This window comes from Bacillus rossius, chromosome 7 (genome assembly GCF_032445375.1).
Source record: "Bacillus rossius redtenbacheri isolate Brsri chromosome 7, Brsri_v3, whole genome shotgun sequence".
NCBI lineage: Eukaryota > Metazoa > Arthropoda > Insecta > Phasmatodea > Bacillidae > Bacillus > Bacillus rossius.
Genome location: NC_086335.1, coordinates 62,183,735 through 62,210,081, shown reverse-complemented (window position 1 = coordinate 62,210,081; position 26,347 = coordinate 62,183,735). Strand labels below are relative to the sequence as shown.

The following is a 26,347-nucleotide window of genomic DNA, read 5'->3' as shown; positions in this document are numbered from 1 at the left end:
CGAGGTTTTTTTTTTTTTTTTTTTTTTTTAAAGCTTTTATCGGACCCACTGCTAGAATTCACAGAATCCACTGACGGAGCAGCTATCGAATCATTCGATTTGCAGACCGAAATTATAAACTATGTATAGTGAAACGGCTACGATAAAAGCGAAAAAATACTTTAAAGAACTACTAAACTCCTGCTTTTGAACTTAATTTTTGATAGTAGGTAAATTCATAACAAAAAAAACCTATCTTGTTAAAATTAATTAAACCGTTTATACTATAAAGTTTCTTTTTGTCTTTGTGAAATTTGGTTTGCGCCATTCACTACAGATGGCAGCACCATCTTGTTTCACTTTTCCGTCCTTTAAGTACTTTCGTTACATTCACGAAATTACTCCTACCTAATGCCGTATACAGTATACTGACAGCTAAGATGTTACACATCAATAATCCAAGTTTCATTAGCCTAGAATCAAACTCGGATCGCCTTATTAGGAGAAAAATTTCCTGTCCATTCTGAAACCCAACATTTTAGAAACGGTTCGCGTCTTTAGGACTATAAGAAGTCTTTTTTTTTTAATTTCTTTATGAAATATTTCACTCGCCAATTGTACACAAATTTTTTAAAACCCACAAACTTTTGTTTTGTATAAACTTGGAAGGTGGTTGCAATGCAGGTTTGAATCTGAGAAGTAACGCCTGTACCTAATACAAAACTAAGATAAAAATTGTAAAATGTTCTGTTTCAATTTTATTTAATTAGGTAACCCATTTTGTAATAAAATACAAGTTGCAAAGAACATTATCATCATTATCAGGAACTAATATTTTTTTGACAAGTCGTTTATTATAAATTTTTTTTTTACATTATACAACAGTTCAGTTTTATTCACGTGTTTATCACAGAAAACCCAACACCCATCAAATAGTTTTAACAAATTGTCACAAAAGGATTGCATCTGAGAAATATGCAAAAAAACTTTGGCACATTAGTTACATCACAGCACATTAGTTTTACAGCACATATATTTATTGCACTTATCATGGAAAAATAATAGTGGAATAATCAGTGGAACCAACGACCTCAAAGCACGAAACGAGACTTTGTGCTCATTCGTGATCTGAAGACTTCTATTCCGGACGTAACACAGCATACTAACATCTTTGGAAAAGAAACATCAATGGTGGCTTCATATACAAGTTCCATTGCCTCCGCGACATGCAGTACGTACCAGCCGATGAGACTTCCAGCTGTAATTTATGTCCACAGCTGCACAAAAATGCAACCATAAACAAAGTATACTGTATTTTACTGAAACTTGATTGAAGAATTCAAAAGTTTTCAGATTCGGTGTAATGAACTGTAGCTACTCCGGCTACTACGACACTGCAACGAACCACGGCAAATACGAATACATGCAGTTTTAAATGTTCCAAACATTTTTGACGTGATAACGTCATAAATAGATGAAAGCCGGCTGCATGCACGAAAAAGCATGACTCATTGTCACGTTCCTCCTGAGCCGAGCGTGCAATGAACCGGCCAACCACCGTGCGAGAAAATCTCCTATAATATCAAACAGGTTAAGGTTAACAATTTTCCATCAATGTTTTCTTATGACGTTATCACGTAAAATAATTATCGTCCGTAAACCGACTTTACAGAAAACCCCTTTTTTTTTGTTTGGTAACGTTGTTGAAACATCACAAAAATTAATCTCTGAAATGTTTGTAGAAATATCCCAATAATTAATTACGTAGGGACATGCAAAATTCGCGGATTCATTTCGTGATAGGCTAGCATCAAAAAAAGAACTACACCTTCGAACCGCTTCTGCGATTGGCCCACATTTTATCCGGGGAACTGTGAGCCAATGGGAAACACTAAACCAAGAAAGTGCCGAATTACGGACAGCCCAGTTGAGACGTCTCACGCGTCAGTAGCCAATGAACAGGTGTCATTTTCCGCGAGTATTTAAAGGACTGTGGAGTCCATCCTATAGAGGTCAATGAAATCCGCGAATTTTGCAGGTCTCTATATAATTAGTAGGGACCGGAAAAATTCGCGCATTCATTGACCTCTAGGATAGCCTCCATTATCCTCTGCACTTCTCAAGTAAACACGCGTTTTCATTGGTTAATAAATTGTGAGGCGTCTCCACTGGGTAGCTTGTGATTCGACGCTTCTTTGGTCGATAGTCTCTCGTCGGCACAGAGAGCTCCAGTTAAACTGCGAGCCAATAGCAGGACCAGCAGAATTGTACACACGTTTGAATTTCAGCCCATCACGAAATGAATCCGCGAATTTTTCCGGTCTCTATATAATTAGTAGAGACCCGTGAATTTCGCGGGTTCAATGACCTGCAGGATAGACTCCAATATCCTCCACACACTCGGGCAAATGCCACCTGTCCATTGGCTGCTGACTTGTGAGTCGTCTCGACTGAGTGGCCTGTGATTCGACACTTCTATGAGTGAGGGTCTCTAATTGGCCCTCAGTCCTCCGCCGCAGATTAACAGAGAACCAATGACAGAAGCAGCACTAAGCTATTAATTATTTGAATTTTAGCATAACACGTAATGAATCCGCGAATTTTTCCGGTCTCTAATAATTATAGTCTCTGCAACGTTTTCGGAAAACATTGAAATGCTGCGTCGTCGAAAGGTGCGTCCGAAGCACTGGAGGCGGAGTACGTCGGTGTCAGTTCCGGGGCTCGAAGCCGGCGCTCTTGAAGGCCTCGTGGACCTGTCGCAACTGGTCCGGGGACAGCTTCACCAGGGGTCTCCTGCACGGACCCCCGTAGAGGCCGCAGTAGTCCATGGCCGCCTTCATGGCCGGCACCCCGAACACGCGCGTCACCTGTCGGGCAGCGAGCACCGCCGTTCCATCCACCCAGGGGCGCAGCAACCACATTTACAAAGGGGGGGGAGCAATATACCTTTTTGACGTGACAACGTCTAACGAATCGATGAACGCCGGCTGCACGCACGAAAAAGTGTCCCGTTACGCACATTGTCCTGTCTCGCTGTGTCCCGTTACGCTCACTGTACGCTTGCGCCGCATCTATCTCTCTTCCGCTCGATTGGAACAAACCATCGATTTGACTGTTTCCAGGCACATTAAACTTGAAACACTCCCATTCGTTTCCTACTATTCCTATCATGGTCCTATCCTTAACAGAATAACACAGATTGGAACAAGTTAAATAGCAAACATGTATAAAAGTTATAGTTAAAATAATCTCTCCGTTAAAGTAATAAACATATTTGAATTACTGAGTGCTAATAAAAGTAAATTTATCAATTGAATTGTAGATTTAATTTCACTCCTTCTTTGTATCCATACAAAATAGTGATAATTCAATAAAAATGATTCAATTTTATTCATAAAAGTATGCAATCATTTCATCAATGTTTTGTTATGACGTTGTCACGTTAAACTATCGTCCGTAAACCAATTTTACAGACAACCAATTTTTTTATAAAGAATCATGGATCCCCCCCCCCCTATTGAAGTGGGGGGTCCGGGGGTCCTCTCCCCGGGAAAATTTGTACTTCAAGGTGGAAAATGGTGCTATTTAAACAGTTTTATTATCTAAAAATTGATTACACAGCACTTTCTTTGCACCCGTTTGCCCCCACTTTAAGGTTTCAGAGGGGGGGCGGGCAAAATACCCTTTCCCCCCCCCCCCTTGTTGTTGCGCCCCTGCATCCACCGAACATCAACTCACATCAGAGTATCGAAATGATCTGAAAACGAAACGAATGGAAAATGAAACACAACCGAATGTAACGAAATGAATTTTAAAAAAACTTATGTATCAATTTAAATAATTTGTTAACAATATAAAAGAACAGAAAAAATAATACCCAAAAATGAAGAGAAATATATTAAATTTAGTGAAACTACATGAAATGGAATCGAAATAAACCAATATTAATGAAATAAAACGATTTGGATTGAAACGAAGTTCAATGAATCGATCTTTTGAATTGTAACGAAATAAATCAAAAGAAAACATGAAATATATTGAAATGATACCTAACTATTCATATCAAAGTGATACAATCTAAATAATCTGAAACGAAACAAATGAAAATGAAATACAACCGAATGTAACGAAAATGAATTTTAAAAAACTAATATATCAATTTAAATAATTTGTTAACAATATAAAAGAACAGAAAAAATAATACCCAAAAATGAAGAGAAATATATTAAATTTAGTGAAACTACATTAAATGGAATCTAAATAAACCAATATTAACGAAATTAAACGATTTAGATTGAAACGAAGTTCAATGAATCGATCTTTTGAATTGTAACAAAATAAATCAAAAGAAAAGATTGAAACATATTGAAATGATACCTAACTATTCATATCAAAGTGATGCAATCAAAATAATCTGAAACTAAACAAATTGAAATGAAATACAACCAAATTAATTGAAATCTAATATATAAATTTAAATTATTGTTATAATGTAAATGAACATCAAACTAAAGAAATTACATGAGCACTATTCTAGCCTACCAGGTGGGAACCGTTTTGACTTGTACTCTTTTACCTTACAGGGGTTGGAAAATTATGACTCATTCTGATAGATCCCAATTTTGAATCGTAAAAACATTTTACTGCTGACTTGAACTATACTTCCTGTTAGCAGATGACAGACTTAATTTAATTTTTGTAATTTTTTGTTGTTTCTTACCTTGCAGACCATTCAACCCATTTCAAAGATTAAATTTTTTTTTTGTAAGTTGGTGGACAATAATCTCTATTTACTTTTTTAGTGTTTCAGCGGTCATGGCACTCACAGCTATGTTGAATACCTATATGTTTTACCAGAGATGTTATAAAATGAGTTCATGTTTACATGTTTATTTTGACTAAATATAATAAAAGTGTAGTATATTAAGTTATTTATATATTCATGTCGTTGGCAATTGAATGCCACGATAGCTGTGTTCGGGACGTTGGCAACAATGTAGTTAATAAGAGCTTGTTCTTGTGATCCTGTCTGGTTAATCGATGTAACAACTCTTTTGAATTTGAAAGAGTCTGTTTTCCAGGGAAATGCAAAGAAATATGTTTGAATACAATATCTAAAAACGCATCTTATTATATGATTTTATTGTAGAATATCATATGTAAAAAATTTTTGCAAGTGATTCATTTGCTGTTTGCATAATTCTTGCATGACAAATTACATTTCTCATATATATTCTTATAATAATTGGTCGCAACACTTCCGTTGCGGAGGTGTATGGTTTGAATCACACCTGAAGCGTTTGCTAAATATCTTAAATTTCACGTTTTTCAACAATAAGTTATACCAAATTTCATGTTGATGCTTTCTTCGTCTCCATGGCAACGGCTATTGCATTGTTGTATTTGTAAAATGTATTAACTCAAATAAGCATTTTTACGATGTGTTTAGCCGGGAAACGTCGAGTACTTCAGCTAGTACTTTTTGAAAAAAATTATATTTATGTCTACATTTTTATTTTCATCTAGGCACGACAAAATCATCAAAAAAAAGTAATTTTTGTGAATAATTAATATTTGAGCATATCGAAATCAAACCAATTAAGTAACTTTGAAAATTCATAATATTGATTGATTACATGTCGTCTTCTATTCTACGCCTTGATATACTAGCTTCTTTTTAATGACAGTGCATTTAAAATTTTTGACTAAGTACTTTGTGCAATAGGTTACTTGTAAGCCTACTTGAGCAGCCTTCACTTACGCAATGGCTTTCGAAATATGTCTTTTAGAAGATGCTTTTAGGTTCATTTGTTCACATTGCTTAATCGAGTCATTTCTTATCTACGGACTTCGTACGGTAGCGTTAATCTCAGTTACTATGTGGTTTGTACTACAGATAACGTTTACAATGCTAAATTGTTCATTAGTAGCACAGCTATTTGTCTCGTATGTGGGTATTCTGATCGAAATTGAGGTATAATTACAAGGTTTCTTTTATTATATTGCTTTAAGTCAGAATTATTTTCTTGGACATAGGTGATTTTCAAATTCCGTGATTTATTATTTTTTTCTGCTGACTGAGAGCCCTTCATCTTAATCTCAAATTCCAAATTTTCGCGAGACTTGTAACTTTTTATTGGCATTCTTTGATCACATGAAAGGATGAAGTTGTTTGAAATTCTTATACTTTATGCTACTTAACTAACTACGAATTCTTAATGAAAAATACGTAAAAATACATATGTATATAGTGGCCACAATTTTTTTTATATTGGCATACAAACTACTTCTTAACGTACTTGCGCACGAGATGGTATTCGAACCCGCAACCCCAAAGACCTGAAGTCAGATATGCTTAACTCTGCAACACCGATTTCCTAGTTGTTTTTTCATCAAATCAACTTAGTGCCTGCAGTGCTGTGTTTGGATACATTTCTGCAGATACAATAAGCACTTTTTTTTATTCCAAAGTATATTTTGAGAAGATGAAATGCGAACGAACCAGTGGCAGGCGCAAGGGGAGGGGGTGGGGAATATGTCCCCCCTCCCCCGAAGTTATTAAAAAAATTTGCTATATTTCGTTGAAGACGGTATTTGTTTTTGATGATGCAGGGTGAGTTATCGGAACGTATGAAACAACAAGCTACACAGGAAGAAACTAATTTTGAGTAATTTTTAGTCCAAAAAACATTTAATACAAAAATTCTCAATTGGTTTTTTTGTATCTGCTACGGGTAATGCTAGGAGAAGAAGTAAACCTAGGTTTACCTCGATAAGCTTAGCATTATCCAAGGGTGTTGGGCAGTGGCGTAGCCAGGATTTGCGTATGGGGGGTGTTAAGAAGCATGCCCCCCCCCCCCCCCCCGTATTAAAGCGGGGGGTCCGGGGGTCCTCCACCGGGAAAATTTGGATTTTAAGGTGTAAAATAGTGTTTTTTTTAACAGTTTTCGGTACTTAAATTTAAATATTGTAATGGTAAAAATTTTATTAATTTTAATATGAAATTTGTTTCAGTGATGAATAAGAAATTAATTAAAGATTTGGTGCTAAGGGGGGGGTTCGAACCCCTAAAACCCCCCTCTGGCTACGCCCCTGGTGTTGGGTAAAGTCCGAATAATCACTTAAACAAATTTTTAATTGGGCGATTACCCGTGCACACCTAGGTCCACCCAACGATGGCTGGGTAATGATAGGTGTCGCGTTATTTTTGAACACGTTAGGTTAGGTTGGCTTAGTAATGTAAGGTAGTGATGAACTAGAGTTAGCAATCATTTTGGTTTTTCATAACATTACCCAGTCAGCGTTGGATAGACCTAGGTGTACGCGGGTGAACGCCGAAGTCAAATTTTTATTTCAGTTATTATTCTGGCTTTACCCGACAACAATGTTCGCAGGCTTTCACGGCCATTGTCTGAAGCAGCTTGGCTTCTGGGTTATAGCCGCGTCCTTGGCGAGTAGTTCACCGACGTTTCGGTCGAAAATTGCTGTCGCCGTCATCTGGGAGCAGTTGCCTACTCAGTAGGCACATTATCAGGCTATCTTGTATTTTTTTTTGTGTTGTAGTAAATAACTATTTAAAAATATCGTACTCAGTTAGGTAACTGCTCCCTGATGATGGCGACTGCAGTATCGACCGAAACGTCGGTGAATTATTCGCCAAGGAAACGTGGCTACAACCCAGAAGCCAAGCTACTTTACCCGAAAAACCTTGGGTAATGCTGAGTTAACCCGGGTAGACCTAGTTTTGCGTCTTCTTCTTGTAGCATTTCTCGAAACATGCCCATCACAGTATCAGGTTCACACCGCACGAATACATCAAAACTCCACCAGGCATCTGATCCCAAATGGGCATAGTCCTGGTTAGAAGGAAAATATGGATCTTTTACATGCCTGACACAATGTTGCCAGTGTCCAGCAACATGGGTTCCGAGAACAGGGAAATAGATTCGCCATTTCCAATCGCGGCGTGTTACCGGCGAGCGCACGGCTAGGTCGAGAGGTTGAGGAGACCCATCCCTACTTCGGCCACACCGACCCGCCCCCAGCTCCGCCGTGAACCCCCAGACCACCTGCAGAGCCGGCCCCCCTCTGTGGGATCTGAGTAGAACCTTTGAATATATATACTGTATAGAAGTCGCCAGCCCAGGTTAAAATTTCTAATACGGTTTGAGGTATTTGGTTAATTCACCGCCGCAATCGCCACCATCTCTAAGGCATCGACTTGTGGTGGTCCCTAGCGGACAAGTGTCGAACTCTTCAACCACCCCTTCCCCACCCTCCCTCAAACATACGTTGTCCTCCACCCACCCTCTACCAAACTTCTCATCCCTACAGTTTTGTGACGCACAAACTCCCGTTGGAACGACCTTGAGCTGCAGTGAATGTTGTGTGGGGGGGGGGGGTGCGGGGGAATGACAGCGGGCGACAGTGCTGCGCTCTAACGTGTAAGACGATACAGGGCGTTAACGGCAGCGCACTGCAGCGGTGAAGTTCCCAAGCTGCTCATCATACGCTCCTGGAAAACGTAGAGTAAATCCTATCCACTCGCGACTTCTATACAGTATATATATATATATATATATATATATATATATATATATATATATATATATATATTCAAAGGTAGAACCGTCACGGAACCATGCCTCTCACAACATGTCCGCCACTGGGGCGAGCGGTGTGCCGGGCGGAGCAAGGACACGTTACCAGGCTGTTCGGGGTGAGGATCCTGTGGTGCAGCTCGACCGCCTCCGGCAGCTTGGACTCCTTGAACAGCTGGTAGATGCGACACGCCTCGTCCCCCAGCATGTTGGCTATCCCCAGGATCCCGCCGGTGCAGCCTGGAGGGAGACACGTCCACACATGGGCTCAGGTGCACGCAGAGCTGCGTGTGGTCGCGCGCCAGTCCGTCACGAGCATTTAGAGGAGTCTTTTTTTGGCGTGACAACGTCTAATAAATCGATGAACGCCGGCTGCACGCACGAAAAAGTGTCCCGTTACGCTCATTGTACGCTTGCGCCGCATCTACCTCTCTTCCGCTCGATCGGAACAACCATCGATTTGACTTTTTTCGAAGCACATTATTAAACTTGAAACACTCCCCATTCGTTTCCTACTTTTCCCCATCATCGTCCTATCCTTAACAGAACAACACCGATTGGAACAAGTTAAATACCAAACATGTATAAAAGTTATAGTTGAAATAATCTCTTCGTTAAAGTAATAAACATATTTGAATTGATGAGTGCAAATTAAAGTAAATTTATCAATTAAATTGTAGATTTCATTTCACTCCTTCTTTGTATCCATACAAAATAGTGATGATTCAATAAAAATTTATTCAATTTTATCCATAAAAGCATGCAATCATTTCATCAATGTTTTGTTATGACGTTGTCACGTTGAACTATCGTCCGTAAACCGACTTTACAGACAACCAATTTTATTGTGAATGTAGGTACAGGTTTCCGGGGCCTACTCACCCACGAGCAGCGCAGGCAGCAGCACTCCGCCCGAGCCGGCCACCACGGAGAAGTCCAGGTGCTTCGTGTCCTTCACCACGGTCGCCATCTTGGTTATCTGGAACCCACCATGCCGCGCGGAGCGAATGGACGGTGTTATGCACAAATGAATTAAGCAACAAAAGGAAAAAAAAAAGTTATTGAAATAATTGTGTAGGTAAAATGACACTTTTAATTGAGCTAAATTTTTTTAACCGACATTCCTTGCTACTATGCCATCTTGCGACCAAACATTCAACGCACTGCCACAATACCGGTTATTGTGTGTTCGACTTCGAGCTCAATTTACTCAGTTGAAAATGTTTGTGGGTTGAACCATTTTTGCATAACACCGTCCATAATGTCAGTTGAAAATACATGTGGCAGGACAACAATAGCGAGGTAGGTCTCGAGTTAAAAATGTCAGAAATAGCCCTTAACTAAAATAAATGACGAAAAAAATTGAAAAATCAACATGGCGTATGCGACCGAGCCTTAAGAGAGTCCTAATGATTTTTCTGTTATTATTATTATTATTTTTTAATACTTTACAGATTCCACTCCTTTGGTCGAATGTTGCCCATTAACGAACTCGACCGAAATTATCCATTACCATATTTTATCCGTCGGTTTGGAAGTGATTTCTGAAAAAATTACGGCAGTTATCGTGAGTTGACGATGTTTTTTTTTTAGGGTTATGGACCTCGAAACGAAAAACTATGTAAACATTTTCCGGGAGTAGATTACATAGATAGTGTTTCTTTAAAATATACATAAAAACGCCAATTACTTCACAAGAGAAACTATAGTATGGCCAGTCACGATTAACTAACTTCAAGCATTTCACTGGTTTACGTAACATTAACTAACGAAGCCTAATTTTAAAAAATTAAACCGTAGAAAATAGTATTAGCCTAAAAAGTGTAGAAACCAAGACGGCGTCATTTAATTTCCCATCCCTCCTCCTATCTTCAGTGTTGCATCGATCGTCTTCACGGGTGCACATGCGGTGTGCAGAGATTCAGGAAAAACAACGCGATTTCAAAACTACTAAAGATATCCGAGTGTGAACTGTTTATGAAGAGCATTTAAAAATTCGCTGAGGGCCGTTAAGTAGTTATGTTTCCGGATTAAGTTTTTAAACTGTCTTTCTCGGAGAGTTAAAATGACTAAAGGTGTGTTATTCAGATTAATTTTTAGGCATAGAACAACTGTTACAGATTATTGAAAGCACTTAAGGGACTTGCATTACACCTTGTCCAGAAGAGACACCGCGCTAGAAGCACCAGCGATCGTCGCGCTTATCATCCCTGGCTAGGCGGGCCACTTGAAGGGGAATCCTTCTTTTCACAGACGAAAGAGCCAAACTCCCGATCGTGCTACTTCGGGTTTTTTTTTTGTTCATTGTAAATAAATATGGCGGTGTTGATAAAAGGATACTAATGGTCAATTAGGTTAGGTTAGCTACATTATAAATACTTTAAAACATTGTGTACGGTTGTTTTGGTTAGAATAGCCACATAAAAGATACAGAAGAAAAAAGCATGAACTTCGGGGAACTTCGGGTTTTGGCTCTCTCGTCTGTGAAAAGAAAGGCTTCCCCCCACTTGAAGCGCCTGGCGCCATCTCCGCGCCCTCTGGGCTGCGGGGCGGCGCCGCCAGGTTCGTTAGCATCGATCGCAACACACGCGAACACCCCGGCCGCAGTTATCCACAGTTATCCGCAGTTATCCGCAGCTATCCCGCTGATGACGTGGCAGCGTGGTGCAAGACGTCTCCGCCGGATCGCTCTGCAGCCCGATAAACATGCTTCCTCTCCGCGGGCGACAAGAAACCGGCTCCACAAAGAAGAAAGAAGGAAAGAAGCGAAGAAAGGCAGTCGACAAAAAAAGGGGGGGGGGGGGGAAATTGACATATATTTAACATCTAAATTCGGTAACGAGCAGGGGCGCGTCAACAGGGGGGGGGGGCAAGGGTAATACCCTTGCTCCCCCTCCCCCCTGTTGTTGCACCCCTGGTTACGGTCACCGCTCACGTGCACGCGACGAGAAGACCGCGCGCCAGCGGAGTTGCGGTCGCGAGGGGAGAAGGGGAAGGAGGAAGACTCACGTCGCCGCCGCTGTCCTTGACGCCGGCGATGTTGGGATGCTCCGCCAGGCGCGCCAGCAGCGCCGCGGACATGTCCAGCCCCACGTTGGCCGGCATGTTGTACAGCACCACCGGCACGGGGCAGTTGTCGGCCACCGCCTTGAAGTGCTCGGCCAGCACCGCCTCCTGCGGGCCGCACAGCCGACTGTGTGTGGCCCCGTGCTACGTCTCGGCATCTGGGGGGAGCAGCTGAATTGTTGCCCCTTGGAAGGGCAGCCCTTCATGACCATTCTGACAGTGGTTAGATTGTACAGCGACTGGAAGGGGGCAGCCCGTACGATTTCTGAAAACATGTTTCTTTAAGTGTTCAAATAATCCTGAAAACTTTCCCTTTGGAAGGGCAGCCCATCAGGATTTTTCTGCCAGTAGTGTTTTTGAAAGGTTGTCTGAATTGTTGCCCCTTGGAAGTGCAGCCTTTTAAGGTTTTTTCTGACAGTGGTTAGTTTACGTGAGGTTAGGTTAGGTTAGACTTGATGTAAGCTTTTGAACATACGCCATTGCTTAGCACATGTATTATGTATGTAGAAGACAACTACAAAAAAAATGAAAAAAAAAAATACACAAATGACAAAAAAAAAACAAATTAAGCAAAAAAAAATGATGTTGTCAGGATTGCTTAGTTTGTGTTTTGTCATTTGTGTGGGTTTTTTTTTTTTTTTGTAGTTTTCTTCTACAGACGTACATGTGCTAAGCAATGGCGTATGTCCAAAAAGCTTACATCAAGTCATGCACTCCCATCGCACAAATCTTTCAAAGATAACGTTAGGTTAGGTTAGGTTAGGTTAGGTTAGGTCACTTTACTAACTAACCACTGTCAGAAAAATCCTGAAGGGCTGCCCTTCCAAGGGGCAACAATTCAGACAACCTTTCAAAAACACCCCTGTCAGAAAAATCCTGATGGGCTGCCCATCCAAGGGGCAACAATTCAGACAACCTTTCAAAAACACCACTGTTAAAGATATCCTGGTGGGCTGCCCTTTTCCAAGGGGCAAGTTTTCAGGATTATTTAAACACTTAAAGAAACATGTTTTCAGAAATTGGACGGGCTGCCCTTCCAGTCGCTGTACAAACAAACCATTGCCAGAAAAATTCCTGAAGGGCTGCCCTTCCAAGGGGCAGCATTTAAGTCGACCCGGCATCTGGTGGCAGTCCACGGTGCTGCCATCTGTGGTGGACAGCTCGAACCAAAGTTCACAAAGACGAAGGGAAACATCTAAGAATTAACTGCTTGATGAATTTTAACAAGACAGGCAGAATTTATAAACAAAAAATCCTTGAAATCAGCTTCAAAGCCGGGGTTTAGTATTTTATTTTTCACGTCCTTTTTTTTTTTTTTTCATCGGAGACGTTGCTCCGGCAGCGAATTCCAGCGGCCCGTGCGCGAACTACGTGACATTCGCGTCCAGAAATGCGGTTTAAAACACAATTTGCGCGTTATATCATCACGTTCGACATTATTTTTAAAATAATTCTACGTTAAATTTTCGTGTCCGAGTTTCGTATTATAAGTGTGTTTGCAGCGTGAGAACACGTGAATTTGGTTCGTTAACCGAAGGCTAGATGTTACACCATCACTGTTGAGTACTGAAAGACTAACTCACATTTTTTTTCTTCGCCCTAACCTAACTAAAGTTGAGTGTGTTTGGTCCGGGTTAGGTGGGTCTCAGGGCCGAAGCGTTATACGCCTAGCCATGCAGGGAGAGGGTGGCATGCATCGTGTGCTTTCTTCGGGGATTGGCCAGCCTTGACAGCGACTGAAGCCACGACTAGCTCCCTTATCTTAAATATAGCTTAAAACCATGCCGAGTAGTACCCGGTTGAAACCTGCATAGACACAGGGTAAAGTCCTGGACACAGACATGCGGGTTGCAATGGGCGTGCACTGATAGTGTAGGAGTACACAAGGAGACAGATGGTGGTTCGGACGAGAGTTGGTAAGGGCAGGGCTGAGGTATAAATTTAAACTGATTATTTGTGTATTTAATTTTTGACGTGACAACGTCTAATAAATCGATGAACGCCGTCTGCACGCACGAAAAAGTGTCCCGTTACGCACATTGTCCCGTCTCGCTGTGTCCCGTTACGCTCACTGTACGCTTGCGCCGCATCTATCTCTCTTCCACTCGATTGGAACAACCATCGATTTGACTTTTTCGAGGCACATTAAACTTGAGACACTCCCATTCGTTTCCTACTTTTCCTATCATCGTCCTATCCTTAACAGAATAACACAGATTGGAAGAAGTTAAATAGCAAACATGTATAAAATTTATAGTTAAAATAATCTCTTCGTTAAAGTAATAAACATATTTGAATTAATGAGTGCAAATAAAAGTAAATTTATCAATTTAATTGTAGATTTCATTTCACTCCTTCTTTGTATCCATACAAAAGAGTGATAATTCTTTAAAAATGATTCAATTTTATTCATAAAAGTATGCAATCATTTCATCATTGTTTTGTTCTGACGTTGTCACGTTAAACTATCGTCTGTAAACCGACTTTACAGACAACCAATTTTTTTTATATTTGATTTATTTGTATATGTTGTAACTCTTACTAAGTAATAAGGACTTAATATTATTCATAAAGTAGGCGAGGTCCTGTGGAACCAAATACAGAGTGTCCATAACAGAATGTTCCAGTTTCAATGGTATATTATAAAAGTTTAATTTAGACTATTTACAACAAATCCTACACCGAATTGAAGATAAACTAACCTAGTTTTTTTTCTTACAAATGTTCAATATATGCACCTTTAATTATACGGCACACATCCAACCTAAAGTTCCATTCTTCTCACACTTTTGTTAAGTCCGGAGTTCAATTCTGTGCCTCAACTCTGGCAAATAATTAGGTAGCGGCGGAACATAGCCACGGTCTTTTATAAAGCCCCAAAGGAAAAAAAATTGCATGGCGTTATGTCAGGTGAACGTGGAGGCTAAATCCAACTGTCAGGGACTTCGACATTCAACCACTCTCGTGCATAGAGATTCCAATGAGTAGGGGCTACATTCTGTTGCCAAATAAATTTTACAGGTTTATCCTCTACTAATTAGGGGATATAGCTATTCATTCGTGCTGCAAGCGAGAAAAAAAAAAAGAAATCAGTATTCGCGAATACGCTCATCTAAAACTGTTTGAGTTTCTCTTTAATTGTTTCTTTGAGCCAACACATTTCAACGCTTATAGTTGATACTATTACAATTTATAACTGGTAAATTATTTTATGGACATTCTGTACAGGGAAAACGCGCCACGACCCGGTTACACAACTGTCCTGAAAACATCGACGCCACGTCGGTACGTGTACCGACGCACCGCTCGCCAACATTATTTTGAACGGGTAGAAAAATACCGCACTGAAAAATTTTTCAACCTCACTGTCCGCGCCCCACTGATACGTACCGCATAAACGGTTGAGTATAGGGCGATACAACAAGGCTACCTTTTCCGTTACTTTTGGCTTTTAGATTGACAGTCAACCTAAAAAAAAAAAAAAAAAAAAAAAAAAAAAAATTAAAAAAAAATTAAAAAAAAATTTCTCCGCGTCACGCAAAGTTAAGCGAAATAGGGTGATACCCTAAATTATTTCCGTTAAATAATTTTACTTGATTTGCAGTGTTTGTATAACTTTGTTCAATTAGACATTACGCAGACGTTTGGCGTTTCATCATGAATAGTTTCTTTATTATTTTCAATAAACTACAAGTTCAGCTGCAACTTCAAAGTCGAAAACCAGCCTTGAGAAGCACTTTAGACCGTATGTCGTGGATATGTATTCAACTTTTTTTTACGTGGTAAACCTGCAACCCAAGTATTTTTGGTCGAATTCAGACACATTCTGTATAGTTATATGAAGGGCCATGTATTTGCCGCGAAAGGTTTTCGAGATTAGCTGAGAGTTTAAAAAAAATTGTAGCATCGGTTTCTTTTTCATGAATGGTCGAGTTTATTTCAGACACAAGTCTACTGTTAGCACACCGATTGTAGAAATTCAGCGTCGAAGCAAACGCGTCCTGAATGGCCCGGCCAAATAAGGCAATGGCTTCTCTTGCATTCGGCCGCCAATTGGCCAATTGGAAGGAACAGCTAGCTGGCTCCACCACAACACACTGCAGTCTAATCAGGTGTTCAGATTTCTTCGTGAAAAAATTGTCTGCCCCTGGGATTATGTCGCTATGGACTTGTTTGCAATGACAAAAAAAAAAGTTTCTATTTTTCATTTCGTATCCTTCACGCTGATTGGTTCTAGACGGTCTTCTGAAGTCATTCGCAGACAAATTCTGGGGCGGTTTCTTATAAATAGACAAAGCCTACTCCTTTCCCGATTTCACTTTTGAATGTGTTTGCTGTGCGTGTTCCTCTAGTAACCTCGCTGGCACGAAGGGGGGAAAAATGGATGCGTGACCGCCATGAGTATTAGAAGTGGAACTTCACAAACTGAACGGTGAAACTATCAGCAACATACTTAAACACCATCATGTCTAGGAAATATGCAGTCGGGAGACCGCCTGAGTGTGTTTGTGTCCGTGTTTTCAGCGGGCTGTGTCCATTAGAGGCGGTCGCGAAGAGCGGGGCGCTCAATGTTTCCGTCCACTTAACCCTCTCCGCCATTGTTCTCTCCATTACTGTGCGTTACACTATTTGTAGAGACAGGAAAAATTCGCGGGTTCAGTGACCTTCAGGATGGACTCCAATATCCTCTACACACTCGGGCAAATGCCAACTGTTCATTGGCTGCTGACTTGTGAGTCGTCTCGACTGGGTGGCCTGTGATTCGACGCTTCTATGAGTTATGGGTCTCTAATTGGCCCTCAGTCCTCCAGATTAACAGTGAACCAGTGGTAGAAGCAGCACTTATGTATAAGTATTTGAATTTGAGCATAACATGAATTGAATTCGCGAATTTTTCAGGTCTCTAACTATTTGTAACGATCTGATGACTTTTTCCAACTGCTGAAAAAAAAATTTATTTTCAGAAGTCTGTAATAAGTTTTTTTTTCTACGCTGATTCTCCCTCCCCACCCTCCTAGAAAACCAAACATTTCATCCTATGACAAATTGCGCACAGCCTCTTAAAACCCACTTAGATCCACCTCTCACTGTCCGTACTGAATATGTTGAAAAAAATTAACAGTTTTTATCTTCATTATTTATACAGTTGCAGGCTAAATGTTATTCACTTTCCAGGAACGAACGCCGTGTCCTTATGCATCGGATCGTTCATTCAGGGTCCTTTGTGTGATACACTTCGCGCCATTTTCTGGCAGGAATCTCACATCCCTCCCTCCCTCCAGTTCCCCTCTCCTTCATGACATCCATCGCGGCTTCTCTTTGCCCTCTGGGATGTCTCCGAGAAAGTGTCTTCCCTTTCTCGAGAGTGGCACTCATTGGATTTCAATATTCCGCCGTCCATTTGCGGGGAAAGAGTCTCCGAGATATTTTTTTTTTTCCAAGCCGACAGCCAGTCAAATTCCGTCGAGAGCCAGATAGAGAGAGAGGCGGGAATCAGATCAGATCAGAGGGTTTTCCATTGCAAATTCCTTACTTACACATAGTCAGGTGGTATTTAGCAAGAAGGTTGTCCTGCTCTGAATTAGATTAAAGTCGCTTTCTTGACGCTCCAGAAAGTTCCGGTAATTTACTTTTTTTATTCATTAAATTTTCTGTGTGTGTGTGTGTGTTAGAAACGTTCTCGGGGACCTTGATGAATTAAATCATTGCAACTCTACTGGTTAGCGTTAAAGGCAAGATTCCGACCTTTGACATGAATGTGCTTCGATACCGATTACCCTCGTATTTTGGAGATCCCCACATCTCTGCGCTTGACCGTGATGATGATAATGACGATGGCGTTGACGATGACTACTATGATGATGACGATGATGATGAAGATGACGATGATGAGGACAATGATGACGACGATGATGATGACGATGATTATGATGGCGATGATTACGATGACGATGATGGCGATGACGATGTTTATGATGGCGATGATGACGATGATGGCGATGATGATAATTATGATGGCGATGATGATGATGGTGATTATGACGATGATGATGATGACGATGACGATAATTAATGATGACTTAAACCGCGTGTCCTATCACGTCGACCTGAAGTAACGGATTGGTGACGGCAGTCACAGCGCACCTGAGCTTCCCATGACGGGACGAATCTGCGGGAATCCGCAGTTGCCTCTCGTCAGTACGAAGGTGAAGGAACAACACAACACCGCATCCCTGCATCCGGGAATCGAACCCGGCACCTGTAGCCTCACCAGCCAGGAGTTGCAGCCACGGAGCCCAACATGTCGGACTTATCTTCCTGATACCTCGGGGAAAATGATGAGTCCAGATGAATTGTTACCTTTGTAGATATTCCCCAAAAACACTGTATAGCTCATCTTGGATTCTTAAGTTGACGGAATAATGTTTTAGCCGGGCTTTAATATTGTTTGAGGCGAATCGTGTTAAAAAAAGGAACGTGAGCTGCTTTCTCGCCCATCGCCGTCAATAAAGAAAAAAGCAATGTATAATCTGAGGGGTGACCTCTGTCGACAGCGAGGTCGCCGGAGACCGACTTAGGTCAAGGTCAATGCGGGAAGATCCACATCCCAGCATCTGCATGCCATTCATTTCTGGAAGCCACGGGAAACCGAGCTCAGGATGGCTGGACCAAGGAGCCTGAGGTTAACTTTGGCTTTGTCAACATTAAAAAAAAATTAAGATTGTAAACTTTACAGTGGCCATAACTGTAAACGTGACGGGTGCATATCATATTACTTGTAAGGTTTCCATTAGCAACAGACTTGTAATTTGTTCTATCAAGGCAGACCCAAGCATATATATATATATGTATGTATATATATATATATATATATATATAAGGGATTATAATTTTGTCACTTTGTAATAATGGAGTTTATAATAACCAAAATATGACAAAATATTTTTCAAAAAATATATATATATTTCTAAATCGAATTCAAATAAATTTAGAGCTTGCACACGATTTTGTACCACACAAAATATGTACTTTTTTTAGGGATTGTAAAAAACAATTTTAGGATGGCCACACATGTGGCTCAAAAAAATATTTTCTACAGTATCATACTTAAAGAATTTAAAGAAACAGAATAGAAAAAAAAACAAAGGTTTACTAATTACCTTCAAAACCACATACTACCATAAATTTCAAAGAATATAATTTTTTTAGCATTTTTTCCCCCATAACCTACAATGAGCCAAAGAAATGATAACCAGTACATATTAGTGTAAATGAAACTTCCCATTGATTCTTTACATTACTCTGGAAAAATATTGCATTAACCATTCTACGCTACATGTAACTTTTTACCCTTGGAATAATAACAAATTTATCATGTTTTTGTATTCAGAAAAAATTACTTAACAGATAAGGTCTTGAGTTTTTTTCCAGGGGGGTGGGGGGGGGGGGTGTCTGTGAAAACACTTTGTACTGATGATAGTTTAGTATCGATGGGGATTTTTTTTTTTTTTTGCGAGGTTTCACTGCGTGTCGGAATGTTAACCGGAGCCAGGGCCCCCACATGGCCGGTGCTACCGTTGCTATGGCAACGGTGCCCATGGGTCTAGGGGGCCTGTGAAGGAAAGAAAAATACTTAAAACAAAGAAGTAGACAATTATAAATAAAATCATAGAAAACCATTAAACAGTAAGGCCTAGATATCACACCAGAGTAATATTATTCGGAATATATGCTGTGCGTACAGAACGTGTCCGAATCCACAACTGCGAGTAACGAAACCGCCACCAACTGACGTGACACCACGTTGACAGTGCAGAACACTTACACTCATTTATTTGCCATTATTCAAAATCAATTTACGTTGACAATCGAAACACTGACTTAAAACTAGTTTTAATGTGTTTTAAAAATAATTGTGAAAAGGTTTAAAAAATATATATAACTAAAACAATGTACATGAAGGAAAAAACTTTTCTTTTTTTATCTCTGTTAGAAAAAAAGGGGGGGGGGGGGTGCCCCATCATGACCTCTAGCTTTGAATATATATCTATATATATAAAAATTTAGCTTCCGTATGTATTTGGCCGCAAAACTCGGAAAGTATACGATGGTTTGGATTGAAATTTTTACAGAACATTGCATCTTAACAGAAGAGTGTTTATATGAAATAAAAGTTTGGGAAAATCCACCGGAAAAGTCGGAAAAAAAAGTTTCTATAACTAAATATCATGGTCACCCAACTTAGTTGTGACCACGCTCGACGATGCTGTACCATATTGTCGAAGTTCAAGCACATCAGGCTACTCGACCATTGTGCCTTGAAGACTATAATTTACACAAATATGTATATATATATATATATATATATATATATATATATATATATATATTTCAAGAAAGAATAAAAAACTTTATTTAATTTGAAAGTATATTCTTTCGACTCTATTGATAAAAATACGTTTAAATTAAAAAATATTCAAATTTTTGGAGCACAGTAAAAAAAATGCATTTAACCACGAATATGCGAGTTAAACTTCAGAACGATCCAACAGCAGTCATATTTTCAAGACAATTAATTGAAGTTGGTAACGGCACTGTACCTACAAATCCAGAAACAGGAAAAATCAGCTTATCATCTGATTTATGCAACATCGTAGATTCAAAAGAGGAATTAGTAGACAAGGTATTCCAAAACATCGAAACAAAATTCAAAAATCATGCATGGTTGAGCGAAAGAGCCATTCTAGCGGCTAAAAATGTTGACGTACACGATATGAACAATAGTATTATAAACAGAATCGAAGGTGAAACAATGACATACAAATCTATTGATTCAGTAGTGCACCAAAATGAAGCAGTGAACTTTCCAACGGAATTTCTCAATTCACTCGATGTTCCAGGATTACCACCACATATTTTGAATTTGAAAATTGGTGTGCCAATTATATTGCTTCGAAATATCTGTCAGCCTAAATTATGTAATGGTACACGATTAGTAGTTAAAAAATTAATGGATAATCTTATTGAAGCAACAATTTTGATTGGACTTCATAAAGGTGAAGACGTATTACTTCCACGAATGCCACTTATTCCGACAGATATGGCGTTCGAGTTCAAACGACTTCAATTTCCAATACGCCTTGCGTTCGCTATGACCATCAATAAAGCACAAGGACAATCTTTGCAAGTGTGCGGTTTGAATTTAGAAAATGAATGCTTCTCTCATGGACAGTTATATGTCGGGTGCTCCAGAGTCGGTAAACCATCTGATCTATATGTTTATGCAAAAAATGGGAAAACAAGGAATGTAGTCCTTCCATTAGCTTTACAATAAAAATATTTAAGCTAAACACATTTTTATTTCTTCTATTACATTCCACAGCCATGCACAGTAAAATATTAAATTAAACAATGAATTAATATTAAACTGTGCCACAGCAAAGCGTGGCCGGGTTTAGCTAGTACTGTATAGAAGTCACCAGCCCAGGTTAAAATTTCTAATACGGTTTTGAGGTAGTTGGTTAATTCACCGCCGCAATCGCCACCATCTCTAGGGCATCGACTTGTGGTGGTCCCTAGCGGACAAGTGTCGAACTCTTCTAACACCCCTTACCCCTCCCGTTGAACGATCTCGAGCTGCAGTGAATGATGGGTGGGGTGGTGCGGGGAATGACAGCGGGCGACAGCGCTGCGCTCTTAACGTGTAAATAACAACTCAGACGATACAGGGCGTTACGGCAGCGCACTGCAGCGGTGAAGTTCCCAAGCTGCTCATCATACGCTCCTGAAAAACGTAGAGTAAATCCTATCCACTCGCGACTTCTATACAGTATATATATTCAAAGCTTCTAGCAACGGGGCCCACAGAATGCTGTTGGGGTGGGAGGGGGGTTCTGACCGGAGCACGCGGCCCCCCGGAGTCTCACCGTCATGTTGGCCTTGAAGTAGCTCGGAGGAAGCAGTAGCACGGCGTCCGCTCCCGCCTCGGCCACGAGGTTGCAAGTCTTCACGGTGAGCGACGTGGCTGGAGAAAAAAAAAAAAATTCTAAAGAGTTATAGTGAAGTTTTCCGGAAAAAAATATCCAGGGTTCGGTGCAAGGTAAATTGGCGCCCTAGGCGAAAAAAACTCAAGCGCACCCCCCCCCCCCCCTCCCCCCCCCCCGGCCAGTCATCCCAAAAAAAATTTCCTTGCCTCAAAATACATCACGTAAGCCTAAGATTTCGTCAACAATCAAATGTAAGCAGACTTGTGATTTTTTTTTTTTTTACTTTTTTACTTATTACAAATCATAAACAGGTCACAGTGGACTTTAAATAATTAGGTACTTATATCAATATAAACATTCCAAACTGTTACAAAAAATCCATTTTTCATCAAGTTTCAATAATCGTTAAACATATTATATCAGCTGTTATGTGTCGTGCTGCGCCGCCCCCAGCTACTTGGCGCCCTAGGCGGTTGCCTAGTTCGCCTGTGTGGACGCGCCGGCCCTGAAAGCATCATCGGAAGAACGTTTCTGGTAATAATCAACCATGATATTTTCTGCAAAATCGTAAAAGAAAAAAAAAATTCCGAAGAGTTATAAGTAAGTACTTTCACAGAAAACACCCAAATAAATTTTATAAGCCGTTTCATACTAACTTAACCAAATAACAAAAGAAGTAAGATATTCGGTGGTAAATAAGGACAAAGACATGGGGCAAACTCCACTGCAAGTGCGTACGCTGAGAGAGGGGGAGATTGTGGATGCATATCCCCCCAAAATCATAAAAAAATATCATTCTCGCCAACAAAAGGAAATAAATTGAAAGCAAACAGCGGGAAAAAATGGTTCTAACCCCACCCACACTCTTTTTTTCCGAAATGAAATTCTGCGCACGCTTCTGCTTTACAGTTCTATGCCTGCTTTTTTTTTCTTTAACTACGGACTGTATTTTAATATGATTGTAAAGTAAAATTTTACAAGTGGTATAAAAAGTTCGTAATAGAGGATATATAGTCTGCATACAGACAGCATACAATGATTCTACTCTTATCTAGAATATCAAACTCTCTACAGAGTGATGTGTAGGTATTTTGCGAAAATATTTCGAGACCAGTTGTATGTTAAAACATTGTAGAACCGACTGTGTTTCGTAATTGGTTGAGTTTCTTTCAGTTGCATGCCCACTTTTGACACACCAATATTTGCCATTTTGTGCGGTAGCAAACGCGACCAGAATGGCCCGGTCAAATGGGGCAATGGCTTCTCCTGCAGACGGTCATCAATAACAGTGAAGAAACTGCTGGCACGAACATATATATATATATATATAGATAGCTAAAAAGTAGTAGTTTTTTTGTATCCATTGATAAATACAACTCCTCTTTGTTTAAAGCTAGTTCTGGAGAACCAATCTACGTTATTGTCAGTTAAACCAAAATTAGCTAAAAAGAAAGGAGAGAAAGATGTGGAGGGATAAGGAGATAGAGGAGAGCGAAAGAGAGAGGAGAGAGAGGCTACAGGGAGAGGAGGTCAGAGGAGAGAGGTAGAAATAGAAGAGAAAGAAGGAGAGCGGCTAAAGAGAGAGGTGGAGAGAGGAGAAAGGTATAAAGAGAAGAGATAGATGGAGAGAGGCTAAAGATAGGTGGAGAGAGGAGAGAGGTATAAAGAGAAGGAGAGAGAGGAGAAAGAGGGAGAGGTTAAAGAGGTTAAAGAGTGTGTTGGAGAGAGGAGAGATGTAGAATGAGAAGGGGAGAGAAGGAGAGAGAGGCTAAAGGAAGGTATCGAGAGAGGAGAGCGGTATAAAGAGTAGAGATAGAAGGAGAGAGAGGCTAAAGGAAGGTATGGAGAACAGAGAGGTATAAATAGAATAGATAGAAGGAGAGAGAGGCTAAAGGGAGGTATAAAGAGAAGGAGAGAGAGGCTAAAGGGTGGTATGGAGAGAGGATAGCGGTATAAAGAGAAGAGAGAGGAGAGAGAGGCTAAAGAGAGGTGGAGAGAGGAGAGAGAGGCTAAAGTGAGGTATGGAGAGAGGATAGCGGTATTAAGAGAAGATAGAGAATGAGAGAGAGGCTAAAGGGAGGTATGGAGAGAGGAGAGAGGTATAAAGAGAAGGAGAGAGAGGCTAAAGGGAGAGAGGAGAGAGGTATAAAGAGAAGGAGAGAGAGGTAAAGGAAGGTATCGAGAGAGGAGAGCGGTATAAAGAGAAGAGATAGAAGGAGAGAGAGGAGAGAGAGGCCACTCACACTCGCAGCTGGAGCCGGCTATGATGGTCTTCTCCTCGGGGACCATGGCTCGCACGCGCCGCACCATCTCCACCCTCTCCTCCGGAGTCAGGAACGGGTACTCGCCGTTGGAGCCGTGGATCACGTAGCCTGCGGACAACTCGTCATGCAACTCCCTGCGGAGGCAGCGGCTCTTCCCCTGGCCCGAGCCTGGTCCCCCGGGTGCCTGAGGCTAGAATCACAACAGCGCGATCGGCGCGACGCCACGGGCGAGGATTATAACCAATCCGTAGAGACCTGCAAAATTCTCGGATTCATTCGGTGATAGGCTAGAATTCAAACACATATACCTCTTAGATAATTTTGCTATTGGCTTACTGTTCATCTTGGCGAATCTCAACCAATTATAAACCCTCAAGCAAAGAAGGATCGAATCACAGACAAACCAGCTGAGACGACTTACAAGTCAACAACCAATGAACTTGCGTTATTTGCCCAGTGTACAGTAGAATGTGCAGTCTATCCTGAAGGCCATGAAACCGCGAATTTTGCAGGTCCTTCATAGACATAAAACTCGAACGAGTGGTGATAGCAGGGAGTGGCCACTTCTGCGCAATTACATGGCAACCGGGTGAAGCCACTTTTTTTTTTCAGCTCAGGGCCTGCGCCATGTTGGTTAGACGCCCAAAACATTAACTGAAGTGTAGTGGCTGCATTGTGGAAACAGTTTTATATGACTGTATCTTATGGAAGTAACGCTGTTTTTAACGAAGGAGATTCTAGTTCGTAATTATTAACCATCATTAAATGGTGATCATGCATGGTGGAAATGGTGATCAAGCACCATTTCCACAGTGTTTTTGGCGTGACAATATGCCGATGGCAAGGTAACTACGTCACAACATGCCTTCTCCTGACAACCAGGGGCGCAACATCAAGGGGGGAAGGGTATTTTGCCCCCCCCCCCTTTTGAAACCTTGAATTGGGGGCAAAAGGGGGTAAAGAAAGTGCTGTGTAATCAATTTTTAGATAATAAAACTGCTTAAATAGCACCTTTAAATACAAATTTTCCCAAGGGAGAATACCCGGACCCCCCGCTTCAATAGGGGGATCGATGATTGTTTATAAAAAGGTATACTCCCTCTTTTGGGAATTAAGTTTTGGAAAGTTGTTGCGCCCCTGCTGACAACAGAATACAGAAGCAGGTCCTAGGCGGGGAAAGATATCCCGCGTGTGACCAACTGCGGGCCGAAAGCTACCTTCGAACGGCTTCTGGTTCCAGGTCCGCATGTTGCTCTCCAGCTTGTCGTAGGCGATGCTCTCGTCGTGGTTGAAGGGCGTGGGCAGCGGCGGGAACACCCCGCACAGCCGCACCTTCTTGCCGCCGCTGAGTGACCTCGCGACTACGCGGGCGGCCATGCTGGCGGGCGCGCGAGCTGACGACAACATCCCGGCCTAGCGCGGTTCGCTCACCACTGGCGCTTCTCGCCGCGGTTGTCCACAAGGAAAAAATATTTCGTACCAACTTAGGCGAGAAAAAAGTACTAGATTTGAAAAAAAAAAAAGTACTAAATTATAATTTGTTATGGTTTTAACAATTAAGGAAGTTATTATGACATTGCAATGTTCTAACTTAAATATCACACCACACACACACATACATTCCATAGTTTTTTAAAAATAATTATGCTTAATAATAAAACATATTGGAGTTACTGTAATAATATTACATATCCACCAAATATTATATTTTAAGGAAAAGTACTAGTTCTGAGCGTAAATGTACTTGACCACTAAAAAAACTTTTAAAAGTACTAGATCTAGTACGAAAGTACTAACTTTGGACACCCTGCTTCACGCGGGCTTTATAACCGTTGATCAAATATGGTACCATATTTGCGTTGATCGCGAAGGAACGCGCGTCATCCCGACTGCGCAAACAACTTAGATGGAGCAGACAACACACTCCGCTTATAAAAAAAACTGCTAACCTTGGAACGAATCAGAAGTTGAGCTTATAGTTCTTTGATATCCGAGCAGTCCCGAACATATCCGAAGTTCGTCACTCGCTCATGTAACACTAAAATAAAAAATAAATAAAACTTTTACGAGCTGTCACACATTGTTTTATGAATTTAAAGCTTTTTTTTTTTAATTTCGCACTGACCTAACACATTCAACCTTTCATTACCGTTACTATTACCTAGACGTGCGAGGATTTCTTTTATATAACGCACCTAACCTAACCTAACTTTTTTTTTTTACAACAAAAAATAATCTAATTTAAACGAATGTGGATTTTTGGAGCGTCTGACTCGGGTTATTGAACAGTAAGAACGTTTCTCATGCAGTGGCTGCGCCTCTTCGAAGCACAAGTGTGCCTGATTCTTTTGACATACTTTTGCATGTAGCGAGTGCACCAACTATAGGTACTGCAAACTGCGAATGCACTCCTGCGATCAATCTCGTTCAATCGTTTTGATTTTAATTGATA

The 26,347-nt window shown here is 40.7% G+C and overlaps 1 protein-coding gene across 2 annotated transcripts; it reads right to left on the bottom strand.

Annotated features, from left to right (window-relative positions):
* Nucleotides 1–724: 724 nt before the first annotated feature.
* On the bottom strand, nt 725–25,790 carry LOC134534182 (4-hydroxy-2-oxoglutarate aldolase, mitochondrial-like). Of its 2 annotated transcripts, XM_063372328.1 has the most exons (8): nt 25,693–25,790; nt 25,113–25,397; nt 23,875–24,003; nt 21,572–21,669; nt 11,589–11,753; nt 9,462–9,558; nt 8,686–8,819; nt 725–2,846 (listed from the first exon to the last, which is right to left on the bottom strand). In XM_063372328.1, exons 2-8 carry the CDS (start codon nt 25,300–25,302, stop codon nt 2,688–2,690), a joined length of 972 nt encoding a protein of 323 aa, XP_063228398.1. In that variant the 5' UTR covers nt 25,303–25,397; nt 25,693–25,790; the 3' UTR covers nt 725–2,687. The 2 variants fall into 2 exon arrangements, with proteins under 2 accessions (XP_063228398.1, XP_063228399.1); XM_063372329.1 differs by having other exon boundaries at nt 25,113–25,790.
* Nucleotides 25,791–26,347: the final 557 nt, after the last annotated feature.

Coding starts and splice junctions, on each gene's coding strand:
- LOC134534182 (XM_063372329.1), bottom strand. CDS start 25,302: ATGTTGTCGTCAGCTCGCGCGCCCGCCAGCATGGCCGCCCGCGTAGTC. Junction 9,559..11,588: donor TCAAGGACAGCGGCGGCGAC/GTGAGTCTTCCT, acceptor GGTGGGTTCCAG/ATAACCAAGATGGCGACCGT. Junction 2,847..8,685: donor TCCTCACCCCGAACAGCCTG/GTAACGTGTCCT, acceptor GCTGCCCGACAG/GTGACGCGCGTGTTCGGGGT.